Source organism: Varanus komodoensis, unplaced genomic scaffold (assembly GCF_004798865.1).
Source record: "Varanus komodoensis strain SLA01 unplaced genomic scaffold, ASM479886v1 scaffold16, whole genome shotgun sequence".
Lineage (NCBI taxonomy): Eukaryota > Metazoa > Chordata > Lepidosauria > Squamata > Varanidae > Varanus > Varanus komodoensis.
In genome coordinates, this window is record NW_025335468.1 from 17,451,106 (window position 1) to 17,474,384 (window position 23,279).

General features: G+C 41.7%; 1 protein-coding gene across 3 annotated transcripts in view; it reads left to right on the forward strand.

The window, feature by feature from the left end:
- PARVA (parvin alpha) overlaps window positions 1-23,279 on the forward strand; it is a 109,052-nt gene that overhangs the window by 6,880 nt on the left and 78,893 nt on the right. For 2 of the 3 annotated variants that reach the window (XM_044425597.1, XM_044425595.1), the window contains exon 2: window positions 4,763-4,945. In XM_044425597.1, the coding sequence (XP_044281532.1) occupies window positions 4,763-4,945 (183 nt within the window). Of the gene's footprint in view, window positions 1-4,315; window positions 4,598-4,762; window positions 4,946-23,279 lie in introns of those variants that run through there. The other variant, XM_044425596.1, reaches the window with a different exon arrangement.

Consider the following 23,279-nt stretch of genomic DNA (forward strand, 5'->3'; position numbering starts at 1 on the left):
GGCTATGCAACCAAGGGTGGCGTTCGCCCTCTTGACCACTGCATCACACTGCTGACTCATGTTCAGCCTGCAGTCAACCAGCACTCCAAGATCCCTTTCACAAGTGCTGCTCTTCAGCCACTTGTCACCTAACCTGAACTTGACACCTATTCCTATGCCCCAAGTGCAAGACCTTGTGCTTATCCACTTTGAACGGCATCCTGTTGTCTCCTGCCCACTTCCATAGTCTGTCCAGATCCTTTTGGATCTGGAGTACCTGCTCCTTAGTTGTGGCCACTGCCCCAGTTTTAGTATCATCTGCAAATTTGATCAGCAGCCTGGTCACCCCCTTTTTCCATATCATTGATTACCAGTGTGTGAGTTACTGTTGCTATTGTTTTTCCCGTTACCTTGCTGTGCAGCAGGAAAGCCAGTACCATTCATAGGAAAGTGAATGAGACTGTATTCAGACTGCATTCAGGAATGATAATCCCCAAATCATTGTCCAGAATAGGATCCAATTGTTCAAATGGTTTGCATATATTAAACAAACAAATGTGAATTATCATTTGCAGTGGAGTCTTTATTTCTGTTTAAAGAGAATGCCTTCCATGCAGATGGAATGCAAGACACAAAGCCTGTTTGTGTGCTTCATAGTAAGGTTACCTGAGGGTTTAACTCTCAAAGAATCAACAGTGGCTTCCATCAGACAGCACATCTTAGGATTTATATATTCGTAATGGGAAATGCAAACACCTAGGATGGGCTGTTGCTCATTGTGCATTAAACAACCCATAATGAGCCTGGTGTGTTGTACAAACCAGAATGCTCAATTAGTTGGTGCAGGAAGCACTGTAGCCGCACACAAGGCCTCCATCTGCACAGCAGTTCCTCTGTTCTCTGTTGCTTTTTTTTGCTGATGGAGAATATTATCTGGCTTATAAAATAAGGACAGCTCCTACCCACAGGCATTTCTAGACAAACACCAGAGCTCCTGAATTGTGTCATACACCTGTTTTAAAATTGAGAAGTAAAACCAAATCCCTGCCATTTGATGAAGGGTAAGCTGTATGTCACCTGTGTAAAACAGTCTGGAAAAACAGGTCCAGGCAGGAGGAATATTGAACAGAGATGTGGGAGGGTCTGTTCAGTGGTACAGCACATGCTTCATATGCAAAAGTTCCAGGATCAACTCCTGGCATCCCTTCCTGAAACCCTGAAAAGACTTTACCAGGTGGTGCTGATTCAGAATGAGTTCACTTCCTAGGTTCTTATTCAGCGGGAGGGGTAAGTGGTTAATCTTAGCCCTGGCTGTGCTTCTCTGGTCTAAGTTTATTACACCCTGCTGGAGAAGACAATTCAAATGCAGAATGTAATGATATTTCACTTCTTTGCTCAAGATTTCAACTCTATGTCGCTCCTTTTCTTTGAACTTTGCTCTGTGCAAACAACTGAAAATTGAGGCATTTGAGACATGGCCCTGGAAGAGAGTTTTGCAAATACCTGGTCCAACAGTAAGATGAACATGGTAGACATGTTGTGAGCAGAGCTGGCTGGAGCCAGGGGTCAGACTAGATGTCCCATGAGGCCCCTTCTGACTCACTCTGTTTCTATGAACAAGTGGGTCCTAGATCACATCAAGCCAGAACTTGTCCTGGAAGCAAAAAATTATGAAAAGGCATCTGCCATACTTCACCTACATCATGAGGCAAGACTTGCTAAAGAAGGCCATCATGCTAGGGAAACCTGAAGGCAGAAAAAAGGAAGACGAAATATGAGCTGGATTCATTCTATAAAGGGTGAATCCGGTTTTATATGTATTATTTATATGTTTGTTTATTTATTATGTTGGAAGCCATCCCGAGGCTTATGTGAATGGGACGGCATACAAAAACTCCAAATAAATAAAGCCACACTTTGACTTTGCATGAGCTGAGCAGGGCTGTCAAAGGCAGGACACTCTGGAGGTTATTCATTTATAGGGCCACCGTAAGTCAAAGATGGCTTAACATCATGAAACAGCAGCAAACAACTAGTGACCAGGAAACCAGGAAGGCTTCCTTTACACCATCTCTTGATCTCTCTCTCACACACACGCCCCTCACCGTTGACCCCTCATACCATCTGAGGAGGTGTCCTTGGTTGTTCTGCAGCCCAAGGAATGTCAGCAGGCAGCAGTAGGCACCAAGGCCCTTCTCAGTGACGACTGCTGCTTTTAGGATGCTCCCCGAGTGGTTCGAAAGGCACACTTGGTGGCAATTTTTAAAGCCCCTTTAAAAAAAAAAAAAAGAACTATGATGGCCTGTTCCACCCTGTTCTATCATTATGAGGTTGCAAAGTTTTAAATTATTGTCTTGTTCTTATGTTGTTTTCAGTGTGAAGTGCTTGAGAATTTTATGAAATGGTATAAAACTGTTCTAAATAAATAAGGAAAATGAAAGCATGTGTTCCTTTGTCACACCAGTTGTCCAAACCACGTGCTGTACATCTTCCTGTCAACTGACTCCAACCAGATTACTTCTGTGGAAACATCCTAACCCTTTCCTGTCTGCACATACAGACATGCACACTGTATACTTAAAACAGATGATCAACTATGGATTCTCTTCAGGGAAAATTTGGAGTTCAGGTCCTACTGGTGTCCAAGAATCTCTTTGCATAGGGAAGTGAGGTTAAAATGTTCCTTTTATGCTGACATGGAAGGAACAAATGTGTACATGTGTGAGAGCATGTATGCGTAATTGTACATATCAATGCACATCCATGTGCTCTATACATCACAACTATCCCCTTGGGTGCAAAAAACCTGCTCGATCTTGAACTAAACATATACCAAATTATATGGGAGAAAGATGAAAAACACAGAGAACTGTTAAGAGATTCAAGAGAGAACATTTTAAAAAGTATTTTAGCAGGTATGCCTGCTATATGACAAAAGTCTTCCTACAAAGAAGGGATAGGCATGTAAAAGGACGTAACAGAAGAGAACCAGGGGTGGTGGTGGCATAGACTGGGGGTGTGCATTGGGTTTAGATGAAGTCTCAAGCCTGAGCAGAAGTGGGCCAGTTTGATCTGGTTCTGCAGGTCCCTGAGGCAAAGCAAGTTTTCATCCAAAGCCAATAGAACCAAAAGCAATGTCAGCACATTTCTGAAAAATGTACCAGACTTTATGCCTCCAAACATCTTTTGCTTTTATTGCTCTAAATGCTGCAGGAGGGAGGGAGTGGGATTTACTAATCGAAAGGTCCACTTTCTATTCAACCGGCACATTTTACTGGAGGCACCAATCACTGTGCTTTGGAGGATGCAAGGATGGAACCAAGGGTGGCCATGCTTCCAATGCTGCCAAACTTCAGGGTGAAAATAACCTCCGGGGGGGGGGGGGGTTCAGTGATTGCAACTCTGTAGCCACTGGACCTATGCTCCCAAAACTTTGCAGCTTTCTTTCCTGGGAACACCCGTGCTACTTGTACATAGGGGCTGTGTGTGGGAGGAAGTGGAAGTGAATCAAAGTGCAGTTAATATGAGTCAGTGTGGTGTCCTGGTTAACAGTGAGAGACTGAGTCTCAGACAATCTGGATACTTTTCCCTGCTTGGCTGTGGAGCCCTCTGGGTAATGTTGGGCCAGTTGTTGTAGTGGGGATAAGAATGGTGCAAGCCGCTTTGAGTCTTTAAAAAATGAAGAAGCGTGGTATATAACTCTAATAAATAGTTATGAAATTAGGCATGACTGCTTTTCTCAGAAGAAGCGAGTCTCCCTGCAATTCTCATCCAATTTGGTCCCAAAATGATTAAGTTATACTGTTTCTTTTTAAAAATCCAAAAAGAACGGCACGTAACACAAAAACCCTGCACCCATTTGTTCCATTTTGCTCGTTTAATACTATTCAGAGGAACCACTTGTCGTGTAAATATCCAATTCTGCGCAAGACAAAACGTTCAGTCAATTTAGGACTTCCCGTAATAGCCGTTTTTTCCAGGTGGTTCTATGCGCATTTCTCGTGCAGGCCATCCATCAGAGAACGGAGGATTTTGCTATTCATACTACGTACAACTGCAGTGCAACTGAAAGGAGCAAATGACCCAGGAATAACAAATACTTGAAGGATGCACCCATTCGCGGACTCATTCCTGCTGGCCCTGTTGCAGGTTTCCATTAACAGGAGACGGATCCTGACCACGAAATACTGCTTGCCTTCCCCTCCCTTGGATGCTAGGTGTAGCACAAACCATGCTAACTTCCTCAGAGAGATCCAGTACGTATTAGTAGCTAAGAGATACTTTCGTGGTTTGGAGCCAACAGGCCTTTGCCCCGGATCAGCCTCCCTTTCCTCCGGGGACGGCAAGCGCGCATCGAACGCAAAGGATCGGCATATGCCTTCTTGCGAAAACAGCAGAGAGCTAGATCTTGCTTCCCAGTGAACTTGCAGGATTTCCCTGCACCGCTGCTAGGAACTAGTCTTGCCCACTACACTAGCGGAGACAGCAACCCAGGAGCTGTTACTTCGGAGCGAGAGCAACGAGGGACTGGCGAACGGCGCGTCCGCCCGCCTGTTGTACTCACAGAGCGGCTGCTGCGTCTCCGTGCGCGCAGGAGAGCGAGCGAGCCCTTCTCCGGGTGTGCGCGGGAGGGGGGAGAGAAAGAGGGAGGGAAGAAGGAAGGAGCGAGGGGGAGGGAGCGAGGGAGAGCAGGAGCAGCCTCGAATGCTTGGAATAATTCCGCTTCCGTTGGGAATAGGGACCAGCAGCTTGTGACTAACTCGAGCGGGGCTTCTCTCGGCAGGCGCTTCTCTCTCCGAGGCTCAGGCGCGATTTGGCGGGACCCCCACCATGGCAACCTCTCCTCAGAAGTCGCCTTCATCCCCCAAGTCTCCGACTCCCAAGTCGCCCCCTTCCCGGAAGAAAGACGACTCCTTCTTGGGCAAGCTCGGGGGCACGCTGGCCAGGAGGAAAAAAGCGAAAGAAGGTAAAGGAGCGGGAGCGAGCGCCCTTCGCCAGGGCTTCGCTGTGCACTCTGCGCGGCGCCTTTAATGAGCAGGGGAGGGGCGTGCAGGAGGAGGAGGAGGAGGGAGGCAGGCAGGCAGGCAGGCAGGGCGGGAGGGGGAGGTCAAAGGTGCCCGCGCTGCCCTCCGGCTGGGAGCAAGCGGCGCCTGTGGCGGGCGAGGCGGAGGCGCCGCGTGAGGCCGCCGCCGGGCTGGGTGTGCCGCCGCGGGGAGCGCGCGCGTCATCCTCGAAAAATGCTGTCGCCTGAAGGAGCCGCTGCTGGGAAGGGCCCCTGGGCTGTTTTGACGGAGGCGGCTGAGCACCAGGAAGCGCCCTCGTTCCCCTCCCCCGGAGCGCAGGCTGCTCTCTCCTCCCCGCGCCGCCTCCTCTCGGCCCGTCGCCGGAGGTGTGGGGTTGGGGCGGGCTGCGAGGGTCCGCTTTACGCACGTCTCTTGAGCTTGTGAGGCCTTCGTGTAAGCCGGAGCTGTGCGCTGCCTGCTGGGAAGGAGTTTCTTCCCGGAATGGGCATGCAATGCTCCGAGGAGCTTTTCGTGTTCCCTAAAATGAGGAACTCGGGGAGGAAGCACGCCCCTGGCGATGCACGCAATTATTCTTCACCAAGCGCGGGGAGGCTTCTGGATGTACGCGTAATATGGGGCAGGAATGCCGGGCCACACGTGTGCTCCCTCGCCGCGCGTAAAGTTGTAGGGTAACAAGTGTGCTTCCTATCAATTTTTTAAAGAAGCTTTTTGAACATTGGGTTGTACCAGAAAACCTGCGCGCATCTTGCCTCATGCAGCGTTCGGGCTATGTATTAAGGCTGCCTCCAGATGAAGAGGTGTGGACAACTTCCTTAGCCCGCGGCCCGACAAAGGCGGCCCACAACTTGCAACAGTAGTGCGCGGGTGGGCAACCTGGAGCTCGCCTTGTGTTGTTGGCAGCATAGCCAGTGGGCGGAGGTGGTAGGAGCTGGAGCCCCGACAGGTAGCCTTCCCTTGCAGGTGGATGTGCTTGTGAAGGAATGCTGGGCAAACAGGCATGTTACAAAGAGTTAAGTTTCAAGGATCCCACTGGCTCTGTGGCCAAGCCTGTAGCTAGGAGGGGGTTGACCCCTACAGTTTGTCTGTTTGTTTATAGTTGTATCTTTAAAAGGCCTGCAGACCAAATGGACTACTCAACGGCAGCTTGGTCACACCGCCCCACCCAGAAATAAGTTTTAAGCTGGCTTTGTGTTACTTCTCTTTCTCTGGCGCCTGAGACACATCTTCCCAAGCTCATTTCTGAGCAGGGTGAGGCCCTGCTGCCTCCACCTCTGCATTCCCTCCTACTAGTTTTGGGCAGAGCAGCACAAATTCCCTCGTGCCCTTTGCTGGAAACGGGGCTTGCTTTCGGATCTTAGTTGCAATTATGTGTTTACATGCTTCTATACTCTAAGGAGCACAGAATGACTTAAAGTACTAACAAAACAAGTACAGGTATATCAGCAGTGAAAACCTATTAACACAATAAGGCAATTTAATGAACAAGTCAGGAACAAATGTTTTTGTAAATAAAATTGACTTCAAATTATGATTAAGAGTATTTGTAGTGGAGGTTATCCTGTGAAGAAGTTCCAAAGGAGGTGTGGGGAGATGCACTATGTTTCTTCATCTCAGTTATGCGTATGGGGAGGGCAGTGACAAAACATCTGTAGAATGGAGACTGCGTAGCTTAGCATGTGCTAAACACGGGACCATAAACAGGGCTTAATAGCTAGTGTAGTACTTGATCCCTCTTGATCAAGTAACTTGGTCCCTCTTCACTGAAGCCCTCTGTACTACCTGCAGTTTCTGGATTGTCTTCAAGGGGAGTTCTACATAGACTGTGTTGCAGTAATTTGTCTCAGATGCTATCGGAGATATTACTGTGGATGTTACTAAAATTAAATTATCTTGATCCAAGAAATAACAGGGCTGGAAAAACCACTCAAGCTAGGCAAGACATCCCTTCCTTGACATAGAAGGTGCTTGAGGAATAAACGCATCCTTCAGCAAGGATGTCACTCCAACCAGAACAAACTGTCTACCCAGCTGGACCTGAGAACCACTGACCCCTAGTGCTTTCATCTTTTTGGGAAGGGCTGCTTATGACCCTAAGACTCCCAACTCCTGCCTTGCCAACTGTTCTTCAAGAATGGTTCTGTGGCACCAGATTAAGAGACCATGAATGAGTGACTGCCAGAATGTCCCGTCTGTGACCGCCTTACTCAACTCCTGTAAATTCAACACTGTGGCTCCTTTTGTGGAATGGATTCATTTCATGTTTGGTTTTGCTCTTCTGCCTTTGCGTTCCCTAGCTTTAATGCTTCCTCCTCGAGTCTGGACTTCTCGTGAAGTATGACAGCCTCAGTATCGTCAGTTTTGCTTACAAGGAAAGTTAAGAATGTAAGAAAAGTCATGCTGGGTCAGACCAGTGTTTCATCTGGGCCAGCATTCTGTTCATGCAGTGGCAAACCACCTGCCAACAGGATCCCCCAAGCAGGATAGGTACAAGAGTTCAGCCTGCCCAAGCCCCTTAGCAAATGGTGTATGTATTAAAACTGCTTATGATAATGCAGGGAGCACGTCGCCAACAAAGCTAGAAGCCGCTGATAGCCTTCTCCTACATGAATTGGTCCAACCCCCTTTAAAGCCATACACATTCGTGGCTATCACTACATCCTGTGGCAGTTCATTCTATAGTTTGACCATGCACTATGTGAAGAAGCACTTTCTTTTATGTGCCCTTAATGTCTTCCAGCCAGCTTCATGGGTTGACCCTGGGTTCTAGTATTATGGGAGTGGGAGAAAGAACTTACCTCTATCATGTCTCCCTTTATTCACCCTTTTTCTCAGCTAAATAATCCTAGTTGTTGTAACTGTTTCTCTTAGGGGACTTACTCCAAGCCCTTGATAATTTCAGTAGCTTTTCTCTTTTTTATTTTTCAGCTCAGTTATGTCCCTTTTCATGGGTTGGTGACCAGAACTGTACACAAAATCCTAAGTGCAGTTGTGCTACAGAATTGTATGATAGAAGTATGATCTTGATAGTTTTATTTTCAGTTTCTTTCCTAACTATTCTTAATGTGCCTTTTCCATAGCAGCTGCATACTGGGTCAAGGTTTTCATTGATCTGAGCATCACAACTCCAAGATCCTGAATCAGTCACTGCTAGCTTAGTCTATCTTTGAACTTGGAATATTTTGCCCTAAGTCCACATGCACGTATATTGAATTGCATTGGTCATTGATGCCCATTCTCTTAGGATGGAGACATACCTTAGAAGATCCTTACAATCCCTTGGGTTTTAGCCACCAGAGTTTGGTATCATGACCAAGCTTGGCCACTTCACTAGTTACAGCTGACATTTATGAATAAGCTGAAAAACATTTGTCCTGATAACATCTCACAAGTTATCTGCCTGCATTGGGAGATAGTACCATTTATTCTCACTCAGTCCTTTTTGTTATTTAACCAGTTACTGATCCTTGAGACCTGACCCCCCCCCCCCCATTCCATGAGTGCTAAGTTTGCACAGGAGCTTTGGTTGAGAGACTTTGTCCAGAGACTTTGGGAAGTCCAAGTAAACAAGGTCTACCAGATCACCCTGTCTCCACATGTTTATCAACACTCTCAAAGGACTTCACCTTGTAGAAGCCATGTTTTTCATAGCTGTCAGGGACAGTGTTTTTCAGCAGGCTTGTCCCTCTGTGTGCTTACTGATTCTCTGTTTAATAACATACTCAACCAATTTATCCAGAAAAGACATTAAGCTCTGACTTGATTTGATCTAGGATACCCTTGCTCAATTTTCTGTCAGTCCAGGATATTCTCAAAGCTCTCCTTAAGCACCATGTTTTGAACGCATTAGTTTTCTCCCGTTTGGCTTTGTTTACTGGCTAGCTTTCCACCCATACGCAGTAATTGGAAATACAATAGTGTGCATGATTTTTGGCCTTGGACTCCAGTGAAAGTCAGTGTGGTATAATATTTAAGAGCACGGGACTGGGACTCAGGTGATCTGGGTACTACACCCCATTCAGCCACAGAGCCAATTGAGTGACTTTAGGCCAGGGACAATGTGTTAGCCCAACCTACATCACAGGGTTGTTGTTGTGGGGTTAAGATTGAGAGTGCGAGACTTATGTGAGGTGCTTTGAGTTCTTTACAACAGAAAAAGTGGGATATAAATCTAATAAGTAAATAAAAATCATATCTTTGCACTTGATGATTTTTCCCCTAGTTCTTACATTTCTGTCCTTCCCTCTCTCAGTTTCTGGGCTGTAGTCTCTGTTTGGATTGATGACTGAGTCAAGGTGTGTAAAATCACAACTTCATTTTCTTCACTGTTGATCCTAAAGGGGTCTAATTGTTCTGTAGTCATGATTTTTGTTTCTTGAATGTTCAGCTGCAGTCTTGCTTTTGCACTTTTTTTTTCATCAGGAGTCATTTCAGGTCATTGCCGCCTTCTGCCAGTAATAGGATATCTTCTGAATATCTTAAATTACTGATGTATCTGCCTTCAATTGTCACTTCTTCTTCCTCTAATCCTAAACCAGGTTTAATATGTTCTGCATACAGATTGAACAGATAAGGAGATAAAATACACCCTTGTCTGCTCCCATTGCCTGTAGGAAACCATTCTGTTTCTCCATCTTCTGTCCTAACAGTAGCTTCTTGTCCACAGTACAGATAATGTATCAGGAAAATCAAGTGCTGTGGCACACCCATTTTTTTCAGGACTATCCATAGCTTTTTATGATCCACATAGTCAAAGGTTTTGCTGTACCCTATTAAGCATAGACTAAACTAAAATTCTTTGGTGCACTTGTGAAATTCCTTGAGTTAGGATCTCAAGTGCCTTTTCCTTTTGGGAATCTGGCTTGAATATCAGACATTTCTAGTTCCATATAGGTTGAAATTCTTCATTACAACACCTTGAGAATCACTTCGCTGGCATGGGTCCTATAGGTGCTGTCCTGTTTTGCATCTCCTGTCTTGTGGATATGAATGTATATGGAACATACCCAGTTTGTGGGCCATTGTTTTGTTTTCCATATTTTTGGCACATTCTTTTTGGAATTTGGCCTGATTCAGTCTCTGCAACTTGTTCCTTTGGCACCCTATCCAGTCCAGGTCCTGTATTCCTTCCAAATGCTTTCAAAACAGCTTTCACTTCACTTTTAACATTGCAGGCTCTTCCTGACAGGATTCTTCTTAGAGAGAGTCATCTTTTTATCTTTACTGCATAGTTCTTTATCTTGTTTACACTTTCTCTTTATTTTCTCCTGGTCAGAAAGTGTGTTTCCCTCTTGGTCTTTCAGCATTCCTAATCTAGGTTTGAATTTCCCTTTGCTTTCTTGTGTCTTCTTTAAGAGGGCTTTTACTTTTGTTCTTTTTAGCTCTCTTCTATTTCTTTGTCTTGACCATTGTAATAAATAGTTAATTTAGTCTCAGTGGAATAGTTGCTGAAAAGTTGAATTCATAATATAAATATGAAACAGTAAATACAGCAACCTATTTCTTTTACTTTTGCTTCTTCCCTATCTTTAACATTTATGTGTCTTTCATTTGTCATTCATCTACATTTTTATGTGAGGAGAGGACCATGAAAGGAAGGAATACAGGAATTCTCTTTTTGTGTTCTTCTCTAATAATATTTCTGGTTTCAGTCCACTATACTTTTGGTTCATGATCAGTTAAATTCAGTAATGTAAATCTGTTCTTTATATGAACTTTAAATTCTTAGTAATGTTTTTTAAGTTGTATTTTGACACTGTACCTCTCTTAGTGATTTTTTCAGCTTTATACTGATTTTGACACAGTCCACTCTTGGTCTTGTTTTTGAAGCAAGATTACAGCTTCTCCATCACCTATTTCCAGTTACTTGGCCTGTTTGATTGCTGTATAAGCCATCTGGTGATGTCCATGTGTGCAGTCATCTGATTGGTGGCCTAAAGTACATATTTGCAGTAAGCAGATGGTTGACTTCACAGAGTTCTGTGAGCCGTTCTCCTGCTTAGTCTCTGAAGCCTAGGCCAAATTCTCCCACAACATTTGATTCTGCCTTGTTTCCTACTGTTACATTCCAATCCACTATGATGATTGGCATGCCTTGCTTTGGTGTGCTATCAATTTCCTCTTGGACACTTGGGTAAAACTTTTCAATTTCTTCTTTCCGCATCTGTTGTTGGAGGGGAGAATTCTGATTGCTATTATTTGGTTGGATGTCATATTATAAGCCTTTCTGCCTGTGCTCCATCCTGCCTCAACATTAGAACCAGTGCATTTCTTCTCCCAGAATAAAATGTTTCGTGCTTGTTTGACTGAAATGTCCCATTCCAGTTCATTTTAGTTTGCTCACACTAGATACTGTGATGTTTAATCATGCCAGTTCTTGCTTTACGGCTTCCAGTTTGCTTGTTCAAATTGTATGTGTTGTACAGCCTTGGACTTTCCTTTTGCCTCTCTGCATGCCAAGCCATTAGATTGGACCTTTTGGTTTTGAACTAGTTGTGTCGATGGCAGTGCTGTTTGTACTTGCGCCTTGCTTTTTCCTGTAGCTAGTAAAGTGCTTTCTGACCTGGGAGTCTCATCTACTGGCGCGATCTCTTGTTTCATTTTGGAAATGACAATATAATTAAAGTTAATTACTTAAACTTGTAACACAGTGCTTTCTATCAGAGCTATGTTATTCACTCACAAGGGAAAAGGCTTTTTCAACAGTAGTGTCCTGATTATAGACTGCCCTCCTTAAAGCTGCTGTCTTGGCTCTGAGAAAATCCATGTTATTTATCCAAGTATTTTAGTTATCACCATTTTAAATGGTTTGTTTGATTGCTGTTTTAAATATGATTCAAATTTTTTGATGCAACACATGCTGTGTTGATGTAGGACCTGATTCATATGGTTCTGTGGCAGGAGTGGGGATGGAATAAAATCTTTCTGTCCTTAGGCTAGGTTTTGATATAGATCTGGGCCTCCTACTGTACTTGAAAAATGAAAAACAAACACACACCTGGCCACCAGATAAATATGTGCTTGGCTTGAAGTCATGCCTGTTTGTTTTTTGCTAACAGAAAAACAACAAAGAGCCTAGTGACAACTTTAGGACTAACTCATTTATTATGGCATATGGGTTTGTGCAGTGGAATCGTACTGAGTTACAGATTAATGTATATACATATATGTCGGGGGTATTGTAAAGAGCAAGGTTAGGTAATGGAGTTAGTGTATGAATATGATAATAAGTGCGGTAAGATTTACTGATGCATTCATGGCATATGATTGCACAGGCTCAACCCTTGTTCGAAGGGGACATAAATATATAAAACCCACACTATTTGCAGTAATGATTTCTGGCAGTAAGAAATGCAATGTTTTAAAAACCTTTTTATGGTTTTAGTACCGTTAGCATGGAAGTCTTTGAGATAATGGTAAAAGAGTATAATCTTCCCCTGCTCCTTTCCCTGTTTTTCTGGAGTATTTCATTATCTTATATTATGGGTTTCCAGGGTGAGTAAAGCCACATTGATTGTGCTCCTTCAGTGTTTCTGGGCTTGACTGATGGACATCAAAAATCCACACCATGTAATAACCTGCCTTAGAGAATCTTAACAATTGGACCCTGACATTCTAATAAATCTGTGATACATTCACCAAGGGAGAGCAAAGTTCAAAATTGCTTAAATTGGGGTAGGAACAAATGGAAAACAGACAGTTTGGACCCATGAATTTGATGGAGGGCAATTATGGTGCAGTGTATGGTCTCAGTCAGCCTTCCAATTGATATGACTTCAATTGGAGTAATTTTCCCATTCTTCTCCTTGGCTTATTTGGTTTTGGTGGTGCAAGAAAAAATGAATCTTGTTCCCACTTTTGTAATACACTCTCTTGTTGGGCTTGCTGCTATCTTGCTGCTACACTTGAAAAAGCTTGCATTTTGGCCTAGGCAAGAAATGAACCTGGTGCTAGAGATGATCTGGTGTTTAACAGAATGGCCTGAAGGTCATAAAGTATCAGATCAGAAGGCTGATTAAATTGGCTTTCCTATTTCCCAAGTGTTGCATGGTCAGTGGATGACATTTGGGATGAGGAGACCAATCATACCTTATACTTGTTACTTACTTGCTCTGCCTCATTTCTCTATGGTAATAGCAGTTGGGTAAGCTGCTCCACTGCAGTCAGTAGATAGTTTGAATTATTTAAGTGCTTCCAAACTGTCACACGAGGGAGGTAAACAAGCCCAACAATCTTTATTTGAACCAGTGCTTTTAATCTCGTTCATAAACAGTTTGAAGCGAGGGGTGAACAGTAAAGTTCAGGGAGGCTGTAAGTAGCAACTAGTCCCAATAGCTATTTGCTGCCTCCAGTATCAGAGGCGGTGTGCTTGCGTACGCTAGTTGCTGTGGGAGATGGGGGGTTCTTGCACTCATGTCCTGCTTGTGGGTTTCCTGGGTGCATCTGGTTGGGCACAGTGCATACAGTTCAGGAATAGGTAAACCGGTGGTCTGATCCAGCAGGGCTCTTAAGTTTTCTAACAGCATCAAAATGTTTAGCGCTCTTAAAACAAAAAGGGATTGTGAACAGCTCTATAGTGATTCATCCAGACTAGAAGAATGGGAAGGAATTAACATGGAAAAGACCATTTTTGTCTGTTTTTTTGAATTATACTTTTAAGCAAGTCTAAAATGATGCACAGCAGGGCATAAAACTGAACTTCATTATGTGTAGCTGGAATCTGAACTCACATAAGGGAACCGTGGGCTGGGATGATAGATCAAGGAAAAAAGTTGGCATGAAAAAGGCAAATTCCATTTTGTACCATATAGGCTTTTGGCCTGATCCAGTACAGCTGTTTTGAGTTCTTATTTAATATAAATGAAAGTAGTAGTGTTTGACTTGTGTTGTGTATTTCTGTTGTGTTTTTGAAAATTGAAAATTACATGTTCAGCTGCATTGCTTTTAACATTTGGAGGGAGTCATGAAGAACATTAAAATTTCCTGCATACTTACTGGGAAATGACTTCCATTTACAAGGACTTTTTCTCAAGTAGATGTAATATAGTGTTGAGATTCAAGAAGCTCTTGCTATCTTGCTGGACCTTTTATTACTTACAGACGTGTAGTTAATGATACAGAAGCCCCACTGGAAAAGGTCAAAAAAGGTGCTTTATTTGTTGCATTGGTCAGGTTATGCACAGTGATTCCCAGTAATTCTCTGGTGTTACTTCCTTTTCCTTCAGGCATTTCCTTAGTGGGTGGTGGTGCCAAAGCAACTCTGACTGTATGTATTGGGTGTGGTGTGGGGGGATATTGTGCAGTGCATACATCAGCAAAGACCACAAATCACAAATTTCCTATTCTGGGGATGTTACACTTCCATGTTCTGCTTGTTCATCAGGTCAGTCAGAAAGAATGCCTGATTCTGTGTAACTGTATGTAAAATCGGGATTTTTCTTGCCCTTTTGTAATTTCACATAGAAAACAATGCATTTGTAGCTGTGTGATTTCCTGTTCTTATAGCAAACAGTAAAGCCAGTGAAACCAGGTGTGGAAATAGCTGCTTGCCAGGTTGCTTGCAACAATTACATACAGGTGGACAGGCAGGAAAGTGCTTATAAACTGGAGGAAACGTTTTTTAAAAAAAGTCAAGTTAACCATCTAGCGAACATTCAAGATTGTTGATAATATGTAATATTAAAATGTAAAACATAATTAATGGAAACAGCAGCAACAATAATTAACCAACATTTGTGTATGAGATGACAATCAAAATAGCTCATTTTATATGAAAGGTAAAAGAATCGAATTGATCTGGTATCTCAGCGATTAATGCAATTGCAGATTAAGAGCATGGCAGTTTAACCCTTAGAAGCATCACACTTTGCAGAACCAGCCGCACCATTAGGCAAAGTGAGCTGGAATGTATGTCCTCATGATATGTTAGGAGACCTGTGGGAACCCTGTCACAACAGCTCTGGTTCTGTGCCGTTCCTTCCAACTGGTTATCCTGCTTGCTGCTGCACCTCATGCATGAGATGGTACAGTACATCTGTCAGGAGAAGAGAGGCAGCAGCAGAGGCAAGCAGTTTTCCAGCAGGATTCCAGCTGCAGCACTCATTGCCTTAGAAAGCACAGCTTAGCAAGGATTATGGATGCAACCTTAAGCATATTTACTTGAGAGGAATTCCCACTGAAGTAGGTGGAACCTGCTTCTGAATAGGTCAGGTCCAAGCTGCAAGTTCAATTGTATTATTTGTTCACCCTTTGACAAAATCTTCATACATGAATAACAAAAACTTTATAAATCTACTTTCCATGTTCATTTCATTTCTTCCGTTAATGTATTTGCATCTGGATGCAAAATAGCATTAGAAGCTTTTCTGCTATTTGCTTAATGATGCATTTAACTCCATGCTTTAAACGAATCCTTATGGATATTTATCTGGCAAATCTCTATGCCTCATTAAGGGGACTGGTGAAACCATAAAGACACTCTTAGGAAGACTTGCCAAGATCTGTGTAAGAGCTTGGCAACTTTCATGACACTTGTATGTTGACATGCAGTACACTTAACGTCTGATCAAGGCTACATCAGTTCTAAGCAGCAAGCACACAACTCCTGCTGTTACAATAAAGAATATCTGTAATAAGCAGACAGTTCATTACAATATCCTGAAGAAGGACAAAAGGAAAAAACAATCCAGTCCGTCTGATGCTGTTTCTGCTCTACTTGCATCCCCTGCCCCACAATACAAAGTAATAGGAAGTTAAGCCAGAAGGTTGCAGTGAATCATCCACTGATACCAAAGCTGCAGTTTAATAAAGTTGTGGCACTACTTGGGGGCACTTCCTAAGCGCTCTTCCTAAGGCTTATCCGCACAGCTATTTCAATGGATCAGCAGTATGCATGGATGCGGCTTTTGAGGGTAGTGCATCCTTCCCATTGGTTTTACTTGCTGGGGCTTTGCAAAGTTGACAGAAGGTAATTTGAAGAGGACACACCACCGTTAGATATTTAATGAGCCGTATTAATTTACTTTTTCTTGTGCAATACAGAAATAACCAAACCACTCCATTAAAGAAGGAAGGGGGAGGACTCAGCTGAAACATTACGATTATAGAATAAAATATAAAACAATTACATGTGTAATAGAAACTACTATTTATAATAATTATGCAAAAGCATTCCAACTATCTTACTTATTTTTCCATTTGTAGATTACGCCTAAAGGCCATCTGTTCAAAAATTGAAAGTTTCAGTAAATCATCTTCCCATTGTGTTATTGCAGGTGGCTGTTTTTCCTTCTCGTGCTATAATATTAGTGTTTTAGCTCCCCAAATGGTCCTGAAAATCTATTTACATTAACCTTGCATTAAATTCCAGAAGATCTGTAGGCAATTCAAAAGGGCATATGTATCCTTGAATAATAAATAACTTTCCATAGTAAGATTTATCTAATTCTTTCCTGCTCTCAAAGGGAAGCTGCCATTGGGCATTGCCAAAACATACATAGAAGAAAAGCATTAACAGTAGTGCGCCCCTTCAGCAATTGGCTTATTTAATTAAGCCCTTATCGCAGAGATGTTGTGGCATTCAAGATACGCACAACTTCAATTTTTGCTGAATTAAGCATAGCATAAGATCCATGGCTTCTTGCAGAATAGATAATAATGAAACACTCCATTGATTGGGCAAGATAGAGTGCTCCAGTTCATTATTCCAGTTTTGGGTAAGACTGTATCATATTTATGCCATGATAAAAATATTTATAGACATAAATAGTAGGCTGATGTAACTGTTTGGTCTCAGTCACTTCTTGGAATAACACAGGCAGCTCTGTCATGGTAAAAGTAGGAAAGCCAAACCTGGATTGAAACACATGTTTCAACTGAACATGCCGCCATGCAGACATAGCTGGCAATTTAAATTTAGCATGTTAACCATGCAAAATGTCATCCAGTTTGCTTTATAGCTGAGCAGGGATATAAACCAAAGCATAACACATTTCCTTGCCAATTTTAAAATCAGGCTTCCTCTGTGAGGGTAATTTTGCCTGTGAAAATAAGTCAAACTGTAGCTGATATGAAAATATACACCACAGCTGTTTAGTTGTCACAAGTGGAAAGGGCACATTATCTGTTTTAGTATTATGGCAGCCCAATGCAATCCACTTGGGATGTAGATCCAAACAGGAAGATTCCACAAATTTATTTATTTATTTATTTATTTATTTATTTATTTATTTATTTAGGGGACTTCTATGCCGCCCCATTTGCCGAAGCCTCGGGGTGGCTCTCAACCATAAATAAATAGAATCCAATAAAACAATATAAATTAACAATATAAATTAAGTCGCCCTGGCCAAAGAATAAAATAAAATAAAAAATGACCAGGGAGAAGAATTTAAGTGGGAAAAAAATGGTCTAATGTAAGTCCTATTGGATCTATTGGGCCAATATTATTAGGCAAAGTCAGTTAATAGAATAATCAGATAAATATCCAAAATTAATCATTGATCATCAGAGTCAAAGCCAGAACAGCTGAAAGAAATTCTGAATAAACAATAGAAAATAATCAGCATAGAGAATAAGTTTGAAATAACTTCTGGGATGCACATTATAAGAACTAGCTAGGTTAGAATCAGTTCAGTGCAGGGTCATAAGGATGGTAGCTGGGCTGGGGTTTGAGGGGTGGGGTAACAGATGAGGTGAGATTGAGGAAGCTGGGTCTTTTCAGCCTGGAGAGTCAGAGGGGATCTTATAGGGACATAAAGGTGTATGAAGGGGTTTCACATGGTGGAGGTTGTGACCTGTTTTCCCGGGAAGAAAGGACACAGTCCGAAGGGCAAAGCTCAAGGAACCAGGTTTCAGGTTGCATGTCAGAAAGTACTTCTTAATGGTTAGGACCCTAAGAGATGGAATGGGTTTCCACAGGAGGTGTGGGGGGCATAATGAGGGGGTTCAAGGAAAGATTGGACAAGCACATATTGGGTATTACATGAGTGGAGCTGCCTGGAGCCGGGGGTCAGACTAGATGGCCTGGGAGACCACTTCTGACTCACTCTGTTTCTTTTTTTTAAAAGATTTTTTATTAAGATTTTAAACTAATACTAAAAACATTAATCATCAAATACATCGGACATACTGGGTCAGCCCCCTACTACATATCTTTTAACATTCTATAGTCATATTCAAATCGATTTAATTTATAATAACTTAAAATCTAAGCCAAGTCCCGTTTCTCCAGCCAATCATAAAAAAGGTCCCAAGTTTGATAGAAGTCAGTATCTTCTTTCTCCTTCAGTGATAAAGTCAATCTATCCATTTCTGCACAATCCAGCATCTTTTTTAGAATCAGTTCATCAGTGGGTAATTCCTCACTTTTCCAGTATTGAGCAAATGCAGTCCTCGCTGCTGTGATTACATGTAACATCAAATACATTGTTTGCTAATATCTTCCAGTATAATGCCTAACAAGAAAACTTCAGGTTTAAAAGCTAAGGGATTTTGTAGCATTTCCTTAAGCCATTTATGTATTTTAATCCAATACTTTTTCACATTGTCACAGGTCCACCACATATGGTAAAAAGTACCCACTTTATGTTTACATTTCCAACATCCATTTGACATACTTAGCCTTCTCATGCCACATATAAGCATGCCAACTCATTTGCAAATCATGACCTTCAAGATACAAAATTCTCTTATTTCGCAAAGTTATTCATTCTTTTAGCCAAGTTAGAACAGACGCTTGATAATACAACATCCAATTAGGAAGACCAAACTCCCATTCTTTTTGGCTTCCTGAAGCATTTTTAATTTAATCCTTGGTTTCTGTTTTCTCCAGATAAATCTTGAAATTTGAAAGTTTAGATCATCAAAGAATTTTTTATCAATTTTTACAGGAATCATTTGGAACAAAAACAAAAGCTTAGGTAGTATATTCATTTTAACAAGTGCTTTTCTTCCCATCAAAGATAACTGTAAATTGGCCCATTTTTCCAGATCACCTTTAATATCCTTCAATAATTTATCGTAATTATCTTCTTTCAAAGTAGTACGTTTGGCTGTAAGATAGATTCCCAGATACTTAACCTTTTTAACAACCTGCAAGTCTACTTGTTCCTAGTGAATCACTCTGCTTCTATGTTTCTTCATGGAAGATTCCCCACAAACAGATAAATGCTGAAATTGTTGCACCGACTGCAGAGGAGACAAACAGCTTGGTCCATAGTTCTGCCTGGCTTAGGTTCTGGAGACCTTGGTAGCACCATTCAAATAGACCAATATAATTCTGTGAAAGTGGTGAATGCTGGGTAGACCATTCCTGTTTTTTAAGTATTAAGTTTGATGTCACATTATAATGGAAATACACATATATCCACATCACTCTGTTGCAGCTAATTCAGCTGAAGGCTTAATTAATGGTAAATTGAATTAAGGGGATATTGAGAATGGGTTGATTGAATGGGTCAGAAAACTGATGATTGTTAAAAGGTGGGGTGAAATTTCAAGGCTTTTCTTATTAGTATGCAAGAAATCCCTTTGGACGAGACTAAATAAAGCTTTCATAGTTCTAAAATGTTCACAGCAGTTATTATGGCTGTAAATCACTGCTTTATGTTGCATGTATATGCATATTTTGCAAATAAATTTATGTATATTGCAGGGTTTTTTCTTTCCCTTTTGTCCCCTTCCACAATTAGTTCAAGGTCTCCATAAAGCACAGTGAAGCTTGAAGCTTCATCTAAATGCAAGACAGTTCTAAAGTAATCAGTAGGAATACTGATGTTCAAATGCTCTAATATTGTAAATGAGAAAATGCTAAATAATTCAACTTATTCATAATGGAAATAAAATTACCAGTACTGCAGTGGCTGCCAGGCAAGTTGTAATTGGAAATAAACTATACTTGAAGCATTGTATTCAAAAGATGCATCTCTTGTTTCTATAATTACATGGGTATGAAGGTGAGTAAGACATCAACATGTCTTCTTTGCCTAAATACATTTAAGTTGATGTTACATCCCATTTCATCTTCAGGATGGAAATTTGATTTAATCATAAGCTCATATAAAATATTGTTAAAACTAGTCTAAATCCTAAGCTCTGAAATAGTAGGACAAGATTCACTGCTTGGGCTCTGCAAGTTTGAGAGTGCACCACTGCTGCCACGAAACACGCAGATGTTCGTTGTCTCTGCCTCATATTCCCAGGATGGTCTAGCAGGTAAGAGTGCTGGAATGGGTCTTGGGAGACCTGGATTCTGGTCCCCACTCAGCCATGGAGCTCTCTGGCTGACTTTGAGCCAGTCACAGACTCTCAATTTAACGTACCTTGTGGGGTTGTAAGGATAACATGGAGAAGGGGAGAACCTAATAAGCCTCCTTGGGGTTCTTGCAAAAGAAGGACAGGCAAAATATAAATGCATCATCATCCAATCTCCTGGAGAATCAGAAAGGGACAGCAACAGCAGATAGAGGAACATGGTTTTACCTGAACTGGTGGGCTTTGGCTTTATTAGGCAGGGAGTGGGGACAACGGGTGTTACCTTATTGTCAATTGGGGCACATTTGTGAGGCTTTTGGAATAAAACACCAAAACTGCACATCGCAGGAGAGAAAAGAAGGGATGCTGGTACTAAAGGAACGTCTACGGTCCTGTTACCCTGGTCTACAAAGTCTTCTGCAGAGCAAAGACAGGCTTGCAGCTGTGCACAAGAAGTCGGCCTTTCCCTATCAGAACGATGGTTGGTTCTACCTTAGAGAGTTCAAGAAAGGCATAGAAAGAAGGGCTGCAGTACAAACGTATCTGTCACAATGCTCTAGACCAGAGTTAATCCATCTCATCTTAATGGCGATTCGCAAATCACAAGCCAGTCCTCAAGATATTTGCAGCAGTTCAAAAATGGTATAGTCATGAGAGTGCTCTTAGTTGATCAGATAAGACACAATGGAATTTATTTTTTCCCACCTTTTTCCTTTCAAGGAACTCAAGGCAGCTTACATCATTCTTCTCTCAAGCTTTTCCCACAACAACAACCCTGTGAGGTAGGTTAGTCTGAGATTCTGTGACTGGCTCAAAGTCACCCAGTTAGCTCCTTGGGTGAGTGGATATAAGAAACCAGATCTCCTACACCACACTGACACTCTGGAATATTAAAATAAGAAAAAAACAAATACGGCTTTTTATTCCTTACCAAAGACCACTATCCTGAATTACTCCTAGTGGCAGCATGTTCTTTCCCTATACTAAGTTTCTTGTCACATTCTCCACACTAGTCTCCGAACTGATAGCAAAGACAGACAAAACCCGTTGTTTGCCCTTATATTTTATGGCAGCCACATGACCAGATTGGAGGGCAAGGGTTTTCAGTCTCCAGTTTGGGATGGGCAGGGAGTGGGGTACTGCCGGACTACAGCCTCAAGATCTAGGCATGGTAATGGATCCACTTTGAGTCTGAATCTGAGTGTCTAGTGAGTCATAACTGTGAATTTTTTTATATCTCTTCACCAGTCTTGCCTGTGTTCAGCCCCCAGTCTACCCTCCACATCCAGAAGATAAGTAAGCACGAAGACTGCAGGGCATGCTTCAGGCACAAAAAGGGGAGAGACTTTATTTCTTTCAGGGATTCTACATTAGGAATGGACAACATGCACCTTTCCAGCTATTTTGGCCTATTATTCCCACTGGCCCTAGCTAGCACAGCCTAAAGTGAAGTGTGGTAAGAGTTGGAGACGAAAACATCATGATGGCTACAAAGAGTCTATCTTTTCTGTATGTGATTTCCCTTCACTTACCCTTTGCCCCAAACAGAGAATCAATATGGGAACTGGTGAAATCACACAGAAAAATACCATAGATTAAATAGACCTGTATTCATAGTTTTTGATTTTTTTTCTGAATAGTTCCTCTAGGCCAATTTCAAGACCACATTTCTTTCTGTTGAATTGCGAATCCTTCATGTTTTGCGAAATGAAGAATTTTCACAGATTTCCCATGTGAAAACTCATTGGCCAAATCCTGACTTATTATGGGTTAGGTTTTACTTTGCAATTCATTTTCCATTAATGCCACTAAAATATCAGGAACCTGATAGACGATAGTAGTTCATGAATAGCAGAAGACAAAAGAAGCAGAGTAGGAAAAGCTTTGCTTGTGTAAATAGTGTAGCATTTCCTCTGCAATAATTTTTACCACCCCTCATGTCCCATTCTTCTAGCCTTGATTACTGACAAAGAGCATTGCTGCCAGCAAGTGTTTTTATTTTTAAATTAAAATAAAGTTTCCTCACCTTTTGCATGTTGTGTCGCACTTACCATTAACTGCACATAGATACAGGTTGGTTCTTCAGTTTTCAGGATCATAGTACATTCTAATCTCCCCATAGAATATTTGCCGTTTCCCCAAAGTTTATACTCTGTGAAGATTTTCCTATTGTCAGTACAACTCTATGCATGTTATCGAGATGTCAGTTCAACCGAGTTCAGTAAGTGTATCTAGGATTGCACCGTGTACTTCATTTTTTAAAAAAGCAAATTAATTACTTTTTACACTGATATTTTGCTGTACTTAATACTGATATAAAATAAATTCAACCAGTTCTCCCAACTCTTTCCCCAGTAGTATTATTTGATAGGTATCTCACTTCTCAAACATTTTTCTCTGTTTGTAAATGCATATGTTACCTTTAAACCTGATCTTTAAAATTAATGTTGTACTATAGTTTGCTGAGTGTAGCTGGCTCTGTTCAGACTTGTTCGCTGACATACCCTGTCCTGGGGTGGGTTTTCTGGTTCAAGATTTATAAGCTGCAGGTGCTCCGTACAGCACAAGGTGGCTCCAGTAACCAGTGCACAAGGAGAGTGGGGACATCGTCAAACAGATTTCATAGGAACTGATTAAATAGCATCATCATAGAGGGTCATAGTTTTTAATATAATGTTAAATTGGTTTCATTGGAAATGCCGTACATCTGGGCTTGATATAAGCGACCGTAAATTTGCCACCACTACGGCGACTCAGCTTTACATTTTTCTATAGGTAACTTCTCTCTGCTGTTAAATCTGCTTTATGCTGTATTATTTTTATTTGCTTTATAGTTTTCTTCAAACTGAGTTGTTAGGTACGTTGAAGAAAGAGTATATTGGAGAGATAGATTTTTTAATAATACATAGCCTACTGAATTTCTGAGCTCAGTTTATAAAAGTAATGATAAAGATAGACATAATCCTTATTCATTTCTAGTTCAGCCTTACATATATTTTCTGAAAGGTAAGTATCCCTGTGTACTTC